Source organism: Gasterosteus aculeatus, chromosome 12 (genome assembly GCF_964276395.1).
Source record: "Gasterosteus aculeatus chromosome 12, fGasAcu3.hap1.1, whole genome shotgun sequence".
Lineage (NCBI taxonomy): Eukaryota > Metazoa > Chordata > Actinopteri > Perciformes > Gasterosteidae > Gasterosteus > Gasterosteus aculeatus.
Window position 1 is genome coordinate 14,271,007 of NC_135700.1, and position 19,474 is coordinate 14,290,480.

The following is a 19,474-nucleotide window of genomic DNA, read 5'->3' on the forward strand; positions in this document are numbered from 1 at the left end:
TATCGGCCCAAATGAGGAACTTGGTTTCCAGTTTCATGAGTCACTTGAATACACGTGCTTCACATACTAAAACCGCTAGCAGAAGTGCTTATCGATGATGTTCAATCTTTAGCTTTTCAGAGTTGACTAACAGTAAAATTAGCATAAGACACAATATATATTCGTCGGAGTCAATGAAATATGCATAATAATAATAATACAATCATCATTTACGGCAATCATAATGATTCATAATGGGAAGTGTTGATTCTCAATAGGCTTAAATATATATAGTATAATAGTTCCCATATTCCGACTCCCATAAAAAAAGTGTGCCGCACTGTTGAATTAGATTGCACTATTTAATATGCGCAGTCACACATGTTGAATGTGTTTTGGTCCGGTCACATATTGTGGACCTTGGAGTTTTACTTTGTTGAAGGATTCCCGCCGGAAGTACTATTGCTGTTGCTGCTCCCGCAGATACCACAGCGGAACACGCCATTTTGAGATATCGGCCAGCAGTCCAGCAGCTAGTTGCTTGAAGGCAATGTGACCGACACCTCGAAGTTATGCCGATCGTTTAGTCGTTTTTAAGGTTGCCGTCACGTTATTATTTTAACGTTATTCCAACCGGTCCAGCGTTTCTTACGTAGATTACTCCAACCATGACCACCGAGGGAGCAGCCGACCAGGTAACCTAGCTACCGTTACTTGCAGTTCATATGAGGGGAAAGCTAACCCCGCTAGAATGTAATTTACCTTGTATGTTCTTCATCGGCAACGGTCGCATATAAACGGCTCGCCCCTACGCATCATGTTACGTGTTTACGTCACGTCGATATTGGCTAATATTACACAATGGCGGCAACGTGTTATGCTAAAATCCCAGCTTTTAGCACGCCATGTTGGCCGCCCGCTTGTAGCCGTGTCGCTACTTATTGTCTGACGATAGCGCGCTAGTTCTCCTAATGTTCGCTAAACGCCACATTGCACCATGAGTAAAGGTTCGGTTGCAGTCCCCTCCACGTTAGCCGTTGTGGTCATTAAACGTTTTTCCCTGTGCTGCGTTTGCTCCTCAGCACTTCTAGCCGTTCACATTTGCTAGTTAGCTGCTTTCCTTGGACCCAAGTTCCCTCCGAAGTAACCGCGAGGTCTTGATTCATTGCACACGCCGCATGGGCGGGGCCAATAATGCAGCGCCCTGGTTTTCAACAACTAACCGTATCTCTGATAAAGACAATCCTAATATGTAGTGTTTTTTTTAGTCCCCCCCCCCCCCCCCCCCCACACACACACACACACACACACACACACACACACCTGGAGTCTCACTACACTACCAGCGTTAAAGTGCATTGGCAGTCTGTGCAGCAGCATGACCGTGTTTTCCTGTGCCTTGTGTTGTCTCGCAGGCAGCAGCAGAATATATTCCGGAGAAGGTGAAGAAGGCAGAGAAGAAGTTGGAAGAAAACCCATATGACCTTGACGCATGGAGCATTCTGATTCGAGAAGCACAGGTTTAGTGACACAGAGTTGTAATTCCTGGGGGTGAACCAACGGGGAATACGGGTGGGGTTGTGGGGTAGTAGATTGTTAAAAGTACATCACCTATTTATTTTTTCTCTCCCATGTGACTGCTTTTCATAGTGTGGAATGTTAATGCGTTCTCCTTCTTTAGAACCAACCCATAGATAAAGCAAGGAAGACATATGAGCGCCTTGTCACGCAGTTCCCAAGTTCTGGCAGATTCTGGAAACTTTTCATTGAAGCCGAGGTTAATATTCTTTTCCTTTTCTTCAGTGTGCATGGCTGGGGATTTCTAACATGATCAACAATGTGATTTTCACACAAAATGTCCCGTTCTTCTGTTGAGCTTAAAGTCACAATTCTTGTTTGGAGTCTCGAGGCCTGTCTATCTTCTTTTGGTCGCAGCTGTCAAAGTTTATTGACAGTCAATATCTTACAATATGAAATGTTATGAACTGGCCCTAAATTATACTCATTAGGAATTGTGCCTTTGAACTCAAGTAAAGAGGTAATTTAGCTCTAACCATTTCTTTTCCAGCAAATTGTTCATAGGATTTAAAAAAAAATACACATTCTCCGCATCATATTTAAATGGGGTAAAGTGCATTTGTTGCATGTTTGGTCTGCAACAATATTAAAACTATTTTAATGGTATTGGAGTGCATTAGCCTTTTATTCACTTGTCGTGTCAATTTATTGCCTCCTGTGTCATTTCTTTCGGGTAATATTATAAACCAATATTTCGATTGTGTGGCCCATTCTTTTCATGAGACATGTCTCCCCACTCCTGACTCCGCCACCAGTGACCCACTTGCCGTGATGCAATCCACAGGCTTTGCGGTTATGAGCCACTGACGGGATGATTAATGTTCCCATGCCCATAATAACTTTTGCTAACATGGGGAAGTGCGTTTGCGAATGCCACCCACCTCTGCAGTTGATAACTGCAACTGGTGTTCAACACATTGTTTGCACAACGATTCACAGCATTAGTTGGCGTCAGGGTTCCGCCTCTAGTTTAAAGTCCAGTGTGTGGTGCGGGATAATGATTAGCTCCTTTGTTGTGAGTCAAGTGTGGCCGTGTGTCGAGGTTGTAGAAGTTGTGGTTGGTTGTTGTGGGGTTGCTCCCCTAGAAGAAGCTGCCCCTTCTATCCACCAGGATCACTCTGCTTTTAACAAAACAGACATACGAGTGGTGAACTGGAATGACGGAGCACGTTGCTGCTTTTCTCCCAATGGACGAGGCTTTTCAGGAAGTCTTTTTGCTGATGAGTCCAGCTCGCAGATGACACGAAATCCACTTTGTGCCAGTTAAAGCCTCAGCGTCCCGCCCCACGCCTCAAGCGTAGGTTCCCCTACAGAAGCAAAGCAGTTCGTACAGCTGAGGGAGTTTCATTTGCGGATTTTAAAGAATATGCAGGAACCCTGATTTAATTTTTTTTTTAATCCATTTCTTGACGTGGAAGTTCACCTCATTTAGAAGTTGGATATTTAATACTTTGAAACCATGCAGTAATTTATGCAGTATCCTTCGGTATAAATTATTCTTCTGAAAACCCTTTACAGGTACATCTCTCAACTGATAGTTGGCAGGGAGGTAGTTATCTGAAGTATCAGGAGTGTTTATCTGTATTACACAGATATTAGCACCTGGTTGTTGATGTCACGTTATAGAATCCTGTCCATTTATATTTTTAAAAAAAAAGCAAATTCTGGATATATAAAGATTTGGCTCTTAAGTGACTGGGTCAGTTTACTTGAAGTTAGGTCTGTAGATTCTGTATGTAGACTCTATAACACTACAAATATCCCATTCCCTTTAAATACAATAAAAAAAATTAAATGTACTTGTCTTTTCTGCTTTACCTCTTTTCATGAATATACTATTAAGCCAAAACACAACCTCCCCTCCCTCCCTGTACTGTCGTGGCACATTTGCATTTAATTAGTTTAGACCCCCCCCCCCCCCCCTCCCATTTGGTAAGTATGTGGAATGCCCCCCCTGTCCTCCCCATTAGAGCTACCTGTAGGTTAGAACTACATCTTTTATCGTGGATGACCTCAAAGCCTCAGCCAGCCCGTTCCTGTAGAGTTCTTACTCCTTTTACAGGCATGTCTCCTTTCTGGTGTGAGGTTCTGGTTCCCTTGAAATGCTACATAGAACTTGTCAGTAATAGTGATACACTTGGTATGTCATTGTGGTCTATTTATAGTGACGTGGGCACTATAACAGTTCAAAGCTGTAGCTTAAGGGAAGAATCAGTCGTAAACACAAACCTGCCTAACGTAGATGTTCATTCCTATTTTTCATTTTATAAAAAGTTGTCGTAATTGCTTGTTTGCAGCATTGTGCTGCATGAATTCTCTGATGGCTGTTGAGTTTCTGTAGCTCCTAAATGGCGAGTTGGGCCACAATTTCACTTAATTGCAATTTAGAAGGTAGCAAAAGCCCTGTTTTTTGTGGTCTAGTGTGTGTGGTAGAGTTTATGTTTTCTGGATGTATGATGTAACCAGGTACTTAAGACTCGCCCAGAAAGCAGCCACTGGTTTCGTTGTAGTTTCCCTGCAGGAGGAGGTTCTACAAAGATCTGTAGCCATTCCCCTGCATGTTATTCAGTTATTGCAGTCTTAAGTCCTGCACACTATGTGGCAGATCTATTTCAGGCCAGCACACAGATACACAGCTAGGATTGGCAGAAGTGGTTGCAGAGCTCAAAAATAACTAAATTCTGGAAGGCCACATCTGACTATTAAATAGCTTTAACCTTGCATTAGGTAATGCTCTGGGCTGGTGTTTCTAATCTGAGGCGTTACCGGATATTTTACAGGTGAAATAAATTTATTGGGTAAAAATAAACCAAGTAGATGCATGTTCTAAATACCAAACCTGTTGTCTTTTTCTTTTAGAGATTTACATTTGCGTTGTCTGTTTTTTAATGAAGATTGTAGCAAAATGGGTCAGATTTGCAGTGCCTGGGATGAGAGATTTAGGTCAGTCTGTTTTGGGGGAATTACCCTGAAGGCATTGTACGCTGCAGTTGGCGTTTGCTGCATATTTGAACAAAAGTCTGTCCTTGGCAGAACTCTTCTGTAAAATCCTATTTAATATGGATTTTATGTACTGAATATGCCAAAGGGAAACGCTTTCCCCCTGTGTTTAATGATAAATTAAGTTGGCCGTATGCATTCAACACTTTAGCATTTTGCATTGCTTTGATTATTAGTTGCATAATTACAAAAAAAAATAACACCATCTTCAGTTGAATGTTGCATTTCCTCATGGACTGTATTTTTAAAATTTCCAATGTGGATACAGATCCATAAATGTTTTTGAGTATTTTTGGACACATGTAATCAATAGACGATACTCAACCACGAGGCCACAAGATAAATGGATGTTTCATTTTGTTTCTGCAGGTCACTCTTTTAATATTGTGTGAGTACAGAGGGATTCTGTAACACCACCACTGTACTTTCTTGGTGCCTTGTTGATATTTTCCTACCACACAATTATCATTTTGTGTCCTTTCCAGGCTGGTTCAATTCATCTTTTTGACTTTGTAGACATTAAAGTATGGTGCGCTAACACCTCAGGACTTTTGGACAGTTGGTGAAACGATGCCCACCAAGGAAACGTGCACACCTAAAGCTGTGAATAGTTTTGAAATATCAAATACTAATGCAAAATATAGCAGCAATATTGAGATTCAAACTATCTCAGGTTTTTTTTTCTTACATGTGGTCATAAAAAAAGGTGTGTGTGTGTGTGTATAGTGGGAATGAGGGGAGCTAAGCTGCAATCGAACTGCAACTTAGCCTGCACTGTAACCTCCATGTGGGGAAATCTGCAAAGAAAATAAACCCCTTTTAAAGTTTCTCATTGTGTGAATTTCACTTTGTTGATCTCAAAGGTCCTTTGTGTGTCTGTGTGTGTCTCTGAATGATCACAATTGCATGAATGCATGTTTACCGTGAGCCATAAGTAGAGGATAATTTGGAATTAACATTGCATTTACACTCTGATTTGCAGATCAAGGCTAAAAACTATGACAAGGTAGAAAAGGTAAGTGTCCATCACACATCAGTGTGTGTTTCATATTATCGGGAAAGGTCATAAGAGTGTTTCTAATTAGTCTACTCGGTAAATAAACGTTTTGGTGATTTCCACAACTGCATTGACTCACACTATAATAGTATCAATTAAAATCACTTTTATGAGGTGCAAAAACCTACTGAAAAGTAATGATGGAAAAAAGTGCTTTTTTAAGTGTGAGAAGATTTTCCTTATATATTGGCTTGTAACCATAGAAATTAATTTGTGACTACTAGTTAAAACTACCATCACTATCTATTAATAGGTTAAAAATAATAATCATTGCTTTCTCTTCGCAGAACCGATTTCCATGATTTTTTATTTATTTAAAAAACAAAAAACCTACCTCTGCATTGGTTTGCTACTCATTTGTTGTCTGCACTTCACAAAGACAAAAGTACATTATATGAGTCCTGCACTTCCCTCAAAGCAGCTTCAAGCTGCTCTATTTGACTTTGAAGGAACTCTCTTGTAATGTAGGGCACGTCTGAGGCCTGTCTAATGAAGCTGAAGTGCACCACACAACTGTCCCCCCACCCCCAAATACGGAACTATATGCAATAGTGTGTCTCTATTCCTGTCACTTCCTCTTCTATCTTTGCCCCTTTAGTTGTTTCAGAGATGCCTGATGAAGGTGTTGCACATTGACCTGTGGAAATGTTACCTCTCATATGTTCGGGAGACCAAAGGAAAGCTGCCCAGCTACAAGTAAGAGACTTTGCTGCATTGTGGAATCAGTTTTCCGGCATACTGCTGTGCCCTGAAAATACTCAAATAAATGAACACGTTTTGTACCCTCAGAGAGAAGATGGCACAGGCATATGACTTTGCCCTCGATAAAATTGGCATGGAAATTATGTCTTATCAGGTACACAGATCTAAGCTATTTTCTTGTCCCTGTGTCTGTATGTGTCTCTACTTATACTACTGTTGCCTAACAGTGTCCCCCACTCCCTCTCTTTTAGATTTGGGTGGACTACATCAACTTCCTCAAAGGAGTGTAAGCGCTTTTCCTCCAATATATTCTGTAGCGACTTTCATCAACTTTGTTAGCCAACTCTTAACTTTGACTTTGTGCTGCTGTGCGGTCCATCAGTGAAGCTGTGGGCTCATACGCAGAGAACCAACGCATCACTGCGGTGCGGAGGGTCTACCAGAGAGGCTGCGTCAACCCGATGATCAACATCGAGCAGCTCTGGAGAGATTATAGCAAATACGAGGAGGTGAGTGAGCCGGCCAGGCCTCTTGTAAACGGTTTCCACGGGTGAGGCGGTTAAAGCGTGCGAGGGCTGGACCGACCCGTCTCTTTCACCAACAGGGAATCAATGTTCACCTGGCCAAAAAGATGATCGAGGACCGAAGTAGGGACTACATGAATGCCAGGAGAGTGGCCAAGGTGAGACCGTGGCAAACGTACGCGGACCCCCTTTTTCCATCTTTGCTCCGTCTTCAGAAATGTACGCAGATGGTTTTGCGCCGGTTTGTGCCATTCAGGAGTACGAGACGGTGATGAAGGGACTGGACAGGAATGCGCCCTCTGTACCGCCGCAGAACTCCCCTCAGGAAGCCCAGCAAGTGGAAATGTGGAAGAAGTACATCCAGTGGGAGAAAAGCAACCCGCTGCGCACAGAAGACCAGACCCTCATCACTAAGAGAGGTGACTACTGGTGCCGTAGCTATTCATGTTCCTCTTGTTGTATAACGCCTGTTATTCCATGAGTTCCGTTGATATGACACTGTGCCGATCCTACACAGGTATAGAGCCACCAGAGGGCCTAGTTTCTCTGCTCGCCTGTAGTTCAGATCAATTCCTCCTGTCATTTTCTGAACGGTAGTAAATGGCTGCTGCGCCGTGTGTTGCAGTGATGTTTGCCTACGAGCAGTGCCTGCTGGTGCTGGGCCACCATCCGGACGTTTGGTATGAGGCAGCACAGTACCTGGAGCAGTCCAGCAAGCTGCTGGCAGAGAAAGGGGTGAGCGAGAGAAATCCCCTTTGGACAAACATCGGTATTTCTAACCTCAGCTCAAAATGAGACGTATCTTTGTTTGCGTGCTTTCCCGTCCAGGACATGAACAATTCCAAGCTGTTTAGTGACGAGGCAGCTAACATCTACGAACGCGCCATCGGGACTCTTCTGAAGAAGAACATGCTGCTGTACTTTTCATTCGCAGACTATGAAGAAGTGAGTGGTTTTTGCGCAGCACAAATGATATTTCGACGCCACGGTTCGCGGGTATTTATGGGCAAATGTCTTTGGCTTCTCTCGCAGAGTCGCATGAAGTACGAGAAGGTCCACAGCATCTACAACAAGCTGCTGGGGATCGAGGACATCGACCCCACGCTAGTCTACATTCAGTACATGAAGTTCGCCAGGAGGGCAGAAGGCATCAAGTCGGGTCGCATCATCTTCAAAAAGGCCCGTGAGGATCTACGCACGCGCCACCATGTGTATGTGACGGCAGCACTGATGGAATACTACTGCAGCAAGGTGAAGACGCACAATCATCGTTTTATTGTTAGGCAGATTCATTTTTGACATGTTTTTTTTTTTTTGTAAACTATTTTCATCTTTCCCCCGCAGGATAAATCTGTGGCCTTCAAGATCTTTGAGCTTGGTCTGAAGAAGTACGGTGACATCCCAGAGTACATACTGGCATATATTGATTACCTCTCCCATCTTAATGGTAGGTGACGTGTAATAACAATCTGTTACTGTAGTAACACCAATGTCCCGGTTTTAGCTGTGGGTGAAATAAAATGTGCCTCCATCATCATTGTCGCGGCAGTGGAAGATAAACGTGTAACCCTGTTGCCTCTGTCTTCCTCCAGAGGATAACAACACCAGGGTTCTGTTTGAGCGTGTCCTCACCTCGGGAAGCTTGTCGCCAGAAAAGTCCGGGTAATGTTACGTTCTCATGAAGTCGTGTGTGTTTTTATGTGACCTGCGTAACAAACACTTTGCTTATTTTTGTTCTTCTCTCACCCTTCAGCGAGATCTGGGCTCGGTTCCTGGCTTTTGAGAGCAACATAGGAGACCTGGCCAGTATCCTGAAAGTGGAGCGCAGGCGATTCACGGCCTTCAAGGACGAGTACGAGGGCAAGGAAACGGCCCTGCTCGTAGACCGATACAAGTTCATGGACCTGTATCCCTGCTCCGCCAGTGAACTCAAGGCCCTTGGATACAAGGTGCGCATTTAGTATTTTTCTTTTATTAGGGGATGTCACAACACGGCGTGCAGCCCCCGGCCTTGTTCTCTCAAAGGATGTTCACGGTGTTTCCGCCACGGTTGCCCTTGTAGGACGTGTCTCGTGCCAAACTGGCAGCGCTGCTCCCAGAGACCGTGGTGACGCCCTCGGCGCCGGCACAAAAGGACGAAGCAGACCGCAAACCCGAGTACCCCAAACCTGACACCAACCAGATGATCCCCTTCCAGCCCCGTCACATGGCCCGTACGTAGAACCTTCTCCTCTCTCTCTCTCTCTCTCTCTCTCTCTCTCTCTCTCTCTCTCTTCCACTGGCTGTTGCATAAAACCTGTCTTCCTCTCCACAGCTCCAGGTTTACACCCTGTCCCTGGTGGCGTTTTCCCAGTGCCCCCAGCTGCTGTGGTCCTAATGAAGCTGCTCCCTCCGCCTACGTGCTTCACTGTGAGCAGCAGCAGCCTTGTGCTATAAATCTCATATGAGCGGGGTTTGTTTTCCACAAGGATGCAATACGTTTGTGTTTGTTTCTCAATGCAGGGACCCTTTGTTCAAGTGGACGAGCTCATGGAAACTTTCAGGAGATGCACACTTCCTGAGAGTAAGTTGCCTCTTTGGTTGAATGCAGACCGTTTCTTTTCTGCAGCCACTCTAGAAGCTTGACTCTGCCTCATCCAGGGAAGCAACACTATGATGCAGAGGGAAATACGTCAGCTGTAAAACGTGTTTGAGTGGGTCAGCATGCTGTTCGCTCCCTTGTTTAAAACCGATGTTTTTCCACCCTCCACAGCTGTTGATGCTGCTGTAGAGCTTATCACTGGCCGACAGCCCGATACAGGAGGGGAGGGCAATGGACCCATGGAGAACCACGCTGTTGCCAAGTCACTAAAGAGGCCAAATGCAGATTCCGACGAAGAGGACGACAAAGGAGCCGTGGCTCCACCCATTCACGACATCTACCGCTCGCGCCAACAGAAAAGGATCCGATAAACCAACCAAAACACACACTTCACCTGTCAAGAATGTAATCATAAGGGGTTCAGATGGGGACGGGGGGGGGGGGGGGTTCATGTCCACATTTCCGAGTGTGTCTGACAGATTATACATCCGTTTATCTCTGTACAGAAGACAAGCATACATGCACACACACACTCCCTGAGACATGCATACAGTATGTTCACCGGGGTGTTTTTGTGGCTTCTTTTTGTTGAACAGTTTTTATTTTTAAAGACTGACCATTATATTGTACAAAATTTTTAATTAAACGGTTGACTTTCGCACACAGCTTATTTTGGCCTTGTGATGTTCAGTTGATGGCAAAGTGGAATCAAGCTTTTTTTCTTTTTTAGATAACTGGAGTAAACAATTCCTTTCAATAAAAATGGAAAAAAAGTTCAACCAGAATTGCTTTTTTATTTGACTTCATTGCTGTCTTTCTCTGTAGCGGTCTTTTATCAAGACTTTTTATTGAAGACTCTCTTAACTACGTGAGCGACCTCATTATTATCACGAGGTTAATGTGGTTCTATTTATCTGTTCTACATAAGCGCTAGATCGCTTTTGAACATCCGGACTCTTTATTTGGGGTCATTCAGTGTTCTTTCAGCTTGAACTAATATCAATATTAGCTGCCATTATCTCGACAGTTCCGTAGTAGTGACTTGCACATTGAACACGTTTCAATGCAAGCCAGCTGCTTACTTTCACATTGGCATGATTACATCATTATTGGTCTGCGCAGCACAGCTACACGGCCACACAATTAAGGCTGAAGGCTTCTTTGAAATCTGCACCATTTGGAAAATGGCTCAAATGCTCTTTGAAACTAAAGCACCCTATATGTCTAATAATGTCTTTACTTTGAGTCTTTCTATTTAATAGCTTCTAAAGGACTGTTCAAAACTCTTACAGTGGTGACCACCGACCCGGAGTTACTATCAAAGTAATTGCTTTTTTTGGCCCTTTCTAAGGGTTTCGTCATTTTGCTTTCAACCATCAAAGGCACAAATAACATCCGCCACCACCAAAAAAAACTAATTTCAAAAGAAAGTTCTTGGAAAAGAAACCACTTTTCTTCTTTGAATGGCTGAGCTTCTTAAACTTGTTGACAACCAAGCGCCTGTGATTTTGATATAAATAATGACATTATTATTATTATTAAAACAGAACTCAACGTTAAAGTTCTTCCAACCTACTTTTTTGATTGCTACCAAAAAGTGGTATTTAAATAAAACAAATGGACAAAATTGGAGGCTCAATGATATGAAATAGCTTTAGATTTTATAATTGTCACGTGCAATATGTGGGTCATGTAAGAAAGGACTAAGAACTCACACTGTTTTGAAAGGGAACATTATTGGTCTTATATGATTGCATGACGCTTAATGATGCCTCAGATAAAACACATTTCGTCTATCAACATTAAAAGAGGACAATGCACATGTATGAATGTTTAACATTTCCAGATAAGTTTTATTAAGATTTGCCCAAAATAAGAACAAGATGTGAGTGGTTAAATCTTAATGCTTTTGTCACCTGTAAATCTGAAAGGGATTTCCTTGGCTGATTAGACGGAATATATTAAACATATATGAAACAGAACCACTAGAACGTGGCTATGTTTAAACTTTAAAGTTAAAAAAAAAGCATAAATTACATCTGTTTTGGTGAAAAGTTGCAACAAAGGGAAAAACCCAGAGGACAAATTCTCATGAATGCCTCTGACTAACAGCAAGTCATCAAGACATTGCTCTGGTGTGCGTGGCATCGTACACGACAAACCGCACGAACAGACACATTTATGCTGACAAAGTTTCCATTGCTCAAGCACAAATAATACATCCAATGAAATAAATGCACATTCATACTAAGACACGTTGCAGTGAGAAAACATTCCAAAAAAAAAAAAAACCTCCCAGGAATACTTGGTTCATTTCGTCATGCTGGGAAAGTAACAGTCTCATACACATTACAACAGACGCAGACATTTCTTGTTAGTGTCCCGCACCACAGAAAAGACCTAACGATCCACGGTTAAATTCACATTTGTTTTCAGTAGTCAAAACTATTTACATACAAGCAGAGATAATCCACGTTCTACACGGCACATCTGTTTTTACATCTACGAATCTTTACATTATCATACATGCATTTTCACACTGATGAGCATCACTTTAGCAACACATTGATACTGGACAACCTATTTCCAAAGTATTGAACAAAAAGCTCTGGGTGGCCTCTATAAAACTGTCCCAGCAACCGTCTCTTCTCTTTGTTTGAGAGTTTTGGGTTCTCATGGACGCTCCGGAGTAAAGACCAAAGTTCCTCTTTAGTGGTTTGTTCTGCATTTTCTGAGTATGCCTTGGAGCTCACTCTGGAGCAGTACGTTGAGTCTGCAGTGGAGAGCGATCAGAGAAACAAGGCAAAGTGTTCTTTGGTCAAACAAAGAGCTGCTGAACAAGTGAATGTGTAGGAGGAACATAGAAATGGAAATGTGCAAACCTGTTATCACATCTGGATCCTTCCCTTTCACAATATTCATTATTCTGTCGCTGACCATCTTGTGCAATGAAACCGGTATCTGGTGGAAAGAACACGTAGAATGATTATATTTACTTTCCTCATATCTGTCTGTGATCCTACGCAATCATATACATTTGATTTATGAATTCTGATCAAAGTAATATCTGGTTTACAATCCTTCTTTCGTTTAGTCTAAAACAGCATTTTGTCGACACAGAGATGCCACTTGTTATACCTCCATTAACGGCGGGCACACAAGTACGCACACTGGTAGCAAGACAGCAACAACACTCACTTTGAAGAGATCGCCATGGTTATCCATCATGAACAGAACCATCAGGTCCACCTTTCCTTTAGAGAGTCGTCTGCTGTAGACGATGGCGCTCGAGAAAGACCGTTTCACCGCCATTCGGTTCTCGATCTGACAAGAGAATTGTTTAGAGTTAAAAAAATAAAAAAATAAAAAACCAAACAAACACGCGTATAGACTCACAGAGGAGGTGGATGGGAACTCGCCTCTTTGTGCAGCTTGACCTCCTGTGGTTTGGCTGCAGCGGCCATGAATCTCAGCAGCCTGCGTAGCTCCTCCCTGCTGCGAGAGTCCTGCAGCTTTAGGCTCAGCTGCAGGGACTCTAAAGCTTGCGCTTGCTTGCCGTTCACTGAAAAAAAAGCAGGATGAAAATGCCGAGCGTGACAAAAGCGGCCCCTTGCGCTCGAAACGGCACAGGGAGCAAACTTTGGCTTTGAGCGTCACCACCAAAGCCCCCATCAACCCTCCTGAAAGCAAAGAGATGCGCTCTTACCGAGTAGCTCCGAGATGCCAGTGTGGATGTCGAAGATGTGATTGCCGAGCAGAGGTGGCTGTTGGGTGTTTCCGTAGTGCTGTGCCAGGATGTCGTAGAGCAGACTCTTACACCGGGGGAGGTCGTCGGCGCATCCTGCCAAACCTCGGCTGACCTCCACAACCCGTTCGTCAGGCAGAAACTCCAGACAGTCCACCGCTCCGGACATCCACTCGTCAGCCCTGAGGGGAGGGAGGAGTGATTTTACCCGCAGCCGACAGGTCGGTCAAGTCAGGCAACGGGGAGATGGAAAAAGAAGGTGATAAGCCCTTCGGGTTTGATTTCGGTACTCTTTCAGTAAGCCTGCATTGGGTCATTATGTAATAGTTTATCGTTTACATAGGTTTTTTGCCAAAACAAAAATGCTAATCAGGGCCCGCTGTCATTAGTAGCAAATAATAATTGACATGTAGTTATTGTATTGTACCATAAACAAAATACAGTATTGCAATTAAAATCTATTAACCGTTTCTCCTTCTGGGTGCACGTGATGAAGTATTAGGTACTTCAATAGCAGTGTTCAGTAGACAACACACACAGACACACAGAAACTATGTGCAGCATACAACAACCTTACGGTTTAGCATAAGTTCATGCATGACACCACTATAACACAGAGTTGTTGTATATCTTACTACGGGTTGTACAGGCAGTGGGTCTGTGTGTCAGCTGCTCAGCTGTTTCAGAGGACTTACTGTGCTTCACTGAAGGCCTTGAGGACCTCCCGGTCTAAGTAGCTCGATGTATACAACAGGTCCGGGTCACTGTCCATGCCATGAAGGGGGGGCCGCGACGCGTCTCTACCCTCTAACAGCTTCTCCAACAGGGGGAGCTCTATGAGCTGCAACAGTCTGAACACAGCCTGCTGGTGCCACACCTCATCCACAACTGTGAAAACAGAGTTAAAAAGCCGTGAGGGTCACATGTGCACAGACTAACATGTGTGACTAAGCTTCTGCTGCAGGAAGAGGGTGACCTACGCTCTTGGGAGAGGCCGAGGTTGATCATTTGAGGGGTGATGGAGGAGCTCAGGTTGAGGTTTCCTAGCACGTCCTCCAGGGATTTGTCTGTTTTCACAGGGGAATGGTTGGAGTAGCTCAGCACGCCTTGTCTGAAGAGGCAGGTAATGACAACAGTTAGTGGAAATGATTTAGTAATTACTGGCGTAATCATCCCATCGCTTTCTAGCAGCTGTGATTCAGTCACAATTTGTGTTCTTTTGATTCCCGGGCCAACCTGGAAAAATAAATGCTCAATATTCTAAAATAAATTCTCTTTTCGTTATGTTATTCCCAGGGAATTTCTACTTATATCATGTTGCAAATAAAAAAGTGTTCAACTGAAACTGTCTAAGCACGTGGCTCCACTGATATGTTTTATCCTTAATTCAGTAAGTCTGATCTCTGGTCCGGTCTGAAGTACAAAGCTCACGAATTCATTTGATATGGCTTTAAAAAAAAAAGTGTAGAAAATGAAAGTGTGAAAAGGACACGTTACGTCATTTCCAGGAGTAATGTCAGTAACGAGTTTGCCAGTCGACCTTCAGAGACTTAGATTTAACAGGAAAGGACATTTATTAAGAATAATTTAATATTTACGAATAGCAACTTGAGATTGTATTGGAAGGTAAGACTCGTTGCAGTGGACAGAACTGCACTATGGGACTTCAAGAGCCTCCACTCATGCTTGACTAGTTTTCAGAGAAAGCTACACTGGATCTGGGATTAAATCTGGTGGAAGGAGAACAAAGCAAATCAAACACGAGGTCGGGAAGATGTTATGACACGGGTCCGTGTACGGGTACCTTTCATGTGACGAACTGAAGTCGTTCTTGTTCCTGTTCGGCGCGTCCAGGCCGCTCTCGATGGTGCTAGAGGAGTTGCCGTTGGCCAGCGACGATGAAGAGCCGGCGGTCGTGCTCAGGAACCTGTACAGGCTGCAACTACTGTCCTCGAAGGTGGCGGGCTTCTTTTCCTTGTAAAACACTTTGACGCCGACGGGCTCGAACACCCTGGAGTCCATCAGGGCCTGACAGAGACGGACGGCCTTGATGCGGGGCACCGCCTCGTCGCCAAAGAAACGGTTCATGGTGATGTGCGTGAGCACCACGTCCACCGCCTCCGAGCCCAGGAAGCAGTCGTGGTAGGGCTTGAGGTTGTGGCGCCGGCGCTTGACCTCCACGCGGGTCTGCAGGTTGGAGATGATGCTGCTCCAGATGAAGGTGGCCCGGAATGGCTTTCCAGCCATGCCTGGTTCTGATGGAGGAGAGGAGGGAGTCAGTGGACGGATGGGCGGGAAGACCGCCAGGGTCAGTTGGGAATATGGGCTGAGAGGAACTGGCACTTATCAACCAGTTTTATGTGTTTTATACTCACTGGAAGATGGAGCCGATTAATTAATACGTCAATCAAGTGTGATAAGAAGAAAAATCAACCACAAAACATTAGAAAAAAACATCCCCAAGCTACACAACTCGTCTCCACACAAGTCATTCCGATGATTCCGTGATGGCATTCTCAGCTTTGTTTATTCTTTGTCTTCCTCAGAAGGGAATTGTGCTTTATTGTCTTTACAAATCAAACACTCCCTGTCCTGTGCGTGACCACAATGTGACTTTAACAGCACAAAGTCCAGAATCAATGCAATGCACACGGGCCGTGACCCAACCCAAATCCTCTTTTAAAGCATGCACAGTGCATTATGCTCAGAGGCTTCATTCTAATGGACTTAACAGATGTCAACACTTAGGAATCAAATGGTGTTGTCCATAAGGGTTAAAGACAACAGGGGAACCATATCAGACTACAGTCCGTCCATGCAAACTCACAGGCACACAGAAGAGAGGGAACGCAGACAGTGGTAATGACCTTATCATCATACGTGATGTTGTATTTTCCACTGAATGGGCCTCACTGCTACTAACAGAGGCACACGAATCAGTGGATGATTTATGCAATCAAACATCTCCACATTCAACACTCCATAATGCAATCTCTCAACCTATCGCATCTGCGTTTGAGGTGTTTTTTTTTGGTGGGAGCAATTGACTTGTGTCTCCCAGCGCGAGCCAGACCAATGTAAGCAGAGCTGGACTTACAGTGAGACGTTACGTAGTGTGGCTTTCATCTCACAACAGGAAACATTAAAGGCCTGCTGAGCAAATGTTAAGTGAGGATCTGAGAGGCTCACATGGGGCCAAGGAACATAAATCAGTCCCTGACAGCACCATACAAGGCTCCACGTTATGATAACACGACGTGACAAACACTGACCATCTGTAAAACAACAGAAACCCTGCGGAACAGAAAGAAGAAGGAGTGTGTCCAGTTGTTTCACGGCTACTACGGAGACGAAGCTGAAGGTGTGTGTAAGTATTAATGAGACACATGCATCTGTGTCTCCCTCTCGGAGAGAGGAAACCGTCCTCTTCGGTGGGATTGACCTTTTATAAACTACTTCCGGAGCTGTGACAGTTAAAGAGCGCCTTTAAAGAGGGTTTATATATATTGACCAAATAGCATATAATTCCTTTCATATGGGGCACATTTACTCCATATATATATATATATAGTAGAAACACACTGCATTATCAGAATGAATTCCTTGGCCATCTGGAGAGTCCCCTCAGGGGTCCCGGGATTACCAGTCACAAAATAAATCCGGATCTCATCAATATCCATTAATGCTTCTTGTTAAAAAGGAATGAAATGGGGGGTTGGGGGTCGGAACAATCCTGGGAACCAGGCTGTGATCTGTCACCTCTTGTTGGTTGAGCCCGGCTGAGGTTTGAGCCCAGCCTGCGCAGCTGACGCCTTCCCTGCGACTTTAGTTCTCTTTATGAAGAAAAAGAAACTGCACGCAAAGAGGCCGCCGACCTGCAATCGAGGCGACGCACAACAGCGCAGCAGTTGTTTGTACACATCGGTGGAGGTAAATAACCGCGGAGGGAGCAGCGAGGTCCACACATGGGGATGTTCCCTCTGGAGACCTCCATGTTTAACACAACAACTCCCCGACACACAACACAATCGTGGAGGGGGGGGTAACTTTAACCAGCCTCTCAGGACGATGTGATTTCAGGTGATGATGCAAATGGTGCGTGGGCACCTTTGGACTCGTGGCAGCAGGTTGTTAATGGCTCGTGGCAGATACCTGCATTCCTCCGACATGCTGAGAGCTGTGAGATGAACTGATCCGCATCAGAGAAACGCGCAGCTTCGCCGATTGGCCATTATGAGTTTGAATCCTATGATACAGTAATAAACCGGTTCTTCTGGTTTTAACGCAAACACTGCAGACTGCTGAGTCGGCACTGAGCACCGATGGCACAATCACACACACACGCTGTTCTTATTCAAAGCTTTACGCTCATCCACAGAGCATTAATGGATTTATTGTAATTGAGTAAAGGCAGTAGCTCAATTACAAATTCAAAATAATCGTTCGTTCGATCGGTTGTTTTTTTCTCTTATAAAAAGGTTCCCTTAAGCGACCAACTTAATTACTTTAATTAATGTGCAAACAACAATGATATAGACGCTGGTGACATGTTACATAACGATATGTAAATTGTCAGAAATACAAAATGGCATAAATATTCCCAAACGGCGTGCGTAAAAAACGCCATGGTTGGCACATTACCTTTTCCAGTAAGATACCAGTACTTTCAGTCAAATCAAAACGAGCAGCAAGCAAATGGAAATACATTTCTTCCGATTTCAAGTCAGCACGTTTAACAAGCTGCTTAACCCCCCCCCCCCCCCCCCAAAAAAAAACACACATCCGACGCTAAATGAACTAAACGCAGCATTTACTCTTTCGGCTCAAGGTGATCCAGCTGGTATTCGCCTACCTGCCGTTCGGTGCATGCGAACTTCTTCCAGTGACCCAGGAACCGGCCATTCAGACCACGTCCCTGCTCTCCAACTCCCGACGTGACGCACGCAACCAACTACAAACAAGCCCGAAACCGTCTCCTCCCACAGCGACATTATTCTCTCCCCGATCGCCTCCCATCCGGACATTACCGTGGAAATGAGACTCGAGCTGCTTCCTTGAAGTTTGACCAATTTTCATTTTCCGGAACTGAAATAATAAGAAAGAGGAATAGTTGCTGTGCTTTTTATGTGTGACGTATCCGTGTGATATTTGTTACCTTTAAAGGTGCCATACATGATATTGTTTGTTTTATCACGCGAAGGCTTTATATAATATAACACAATGCTGAGTACAAAAAGGTTTGCAGATCTACCATTTCTACTTTTTTCCCTCTAGTTTTTTCATTAAGTATTATCATTGGCTAACTAAAATATTTTTAATTTGAAGGAAATTCTCTTTTTTTTTTTTTACAGGGTTTGGACTCACAAAGTCACACCCTTAAAGCCCACACTGTAAATCTGATCTGATAAAGAAGCAGCATTTAAAAGCAGCTACTATGTGAGAAATGTTCAAATAACAGCGATTTGAAGGACAGAAACACACATACACAGAAATAAGAAACTGTTTGAATCGTGTGACCTCATCGTTCCACCTCATCTGGGCCCGAAACGAAGGCCATCATCTGCAAGCATGTACACATCGCCACACGCCACTCGGGTGGTGCAACGGGAAGGCGTGTAAACCGGTTTGATTACTGGCCTCTAGAAAAATGCTCCTTCAGATGACCTGGGGGGAGAATGCGTGAGCACAAAAAGAAAGAGGCGGTGCTCTAAAACAATGTTTTTAATCATTTGGTCAGTGAGCAGAAATGTCATCCTGCTCCACATATTGTTGTGCTGCTCTTGAGCAAGGCAAGCATGCTCTAAGGAAACTGCAGATGTGCACGCGTGTAACTTTCGACACAGTGTTCAATTTACTCGTCGTTGGAAGAGCGCCTGATTCATGAGCTTGAACCACTTAAAAGGAAAATAAAAAAGGATGTCTTGGCCGCCTCTTTTGAGTCCACCAACTTCATGAAATATTTTACAAAACATTTCCTTTAGCTGATACTTTTATCCAAAGTGACTTACAATGAGAAGAAGGGAACACACCCAGAACAACAAGAACTACAAAACTAGTGCTGTAAGTAAGCGCCATCTTAATGCAGCACTTATTTCTGGAATGCCCATAAAAGAATACAAAGTGAGGACGACTTGATGACTTTTAGGGGTCAGGATGTTGCCCATGAAGTGCAACGTCACTGGTTAACGGTTAAGGTTTATCTCCCTGTGCAAAGTTTTTAAAGACACGTCCAAAAGAAATAATTTATGAAAAGAAAAAGGAGGCCATGGAAAAAGATAAACCATTAGGCCATAAATCATACTACTATT

At 43.9% G+C, this 19,474-nt stretch overlaps 2 protein-coding genes across 4 annotated transcripts; one reads left to right on the forward strand and one right to left on the reverse strand.

Moving 5' to 3' along the window:
- The first annotated feature begins 329 nt into the window (after positions 1 to 329).
- On the forward strand, positions 330 to 10,200 carry cstf3 (cleavage stimulation factor, 3' pre-RNA, subunit 3). The gene is made up of 20 exons (XM_040204453.2): positions 330 to 674; positions 1,395 to 1,499; positions 1,661 to 1,756; positions 5,540 to 5,572; positions 6,213 to 6,310; positions 6,404 to 6,470; positions 6,568 to 6,602; positions 6,699 to 6,825; positions 6,921 to 6,998; positions 7,097 to 7,259; positions 7,466 to 7,575; positions 7,669 to 7,785; positions 7,873 to 8,091; positions 8,185 to 8,287; positions 8,433 to 8,502; positions 8,594 to 8,789; positions 8,903 to 9,053; positions 9,155 to 9,249; positions 9,343 to 9,403; positions 9,593 to 10,200. The coding sequence occupies exons 1-20, from the start codon at positions 648 to 650 to the stop codon at positions 9,790 to 9,792; spliced, it is 2,151 nt and encodes a 716-aa protein (XP_040060387.1). The 5' UTR covers positions 330 to 647; the 3' UTR covers positions 9,793 to 10,200.
- A 1,047-nt stretch (positions 10,201 to 11,247) lies between these two features.
- Positions 11,248 to 18,205, reverse strand: depdc7a (DEP domain containing 7, paralog a). 3 transcript variants are annotated; one of them, XM_040204466.2, is made up of 9 exons: positions 18,019 to 18,205; positions 14,971 to 15,421; positions 14,147 to 14,277; positions 13,862 to 14,054; positions 13,128 to 13,348; positions 12,841 to 12,983; positions 12,620 to 12,745; positions 12,304 to 12,382; positions 11,248 to 12,194 (listed from the first exon to the last, which is right to left on the reverse strand). In XM_040204466.2, exons 1-9 carry the CDS (start codon positions 18,188 to 18,190, stop codon positions 11,971 to 11,973), a joined length of 1,740 nt encoding a protein of 579 aa, XP_040060400.2. In that variant the 5' UTR covers positions 18,191 to 18,205; the 3' UTR covers positions 11,248 to 11,970. The 3 variants fall into 3 exon arrangements, with proteins under 3 accessions (XP_040060400.2, XP_077941142.1, XP_040060408.2); XM_078085016.1 differs by having other exon boundaries at positions 17,981 to 18,090; XM_040204474.2 differs by lacking the exon at positions 18,019 to 18,205 and adding an exon at positions 17,808 to 17,828.
- Positions 18,206 to 19,474: the final 1,269 nt, after the last annotated feature.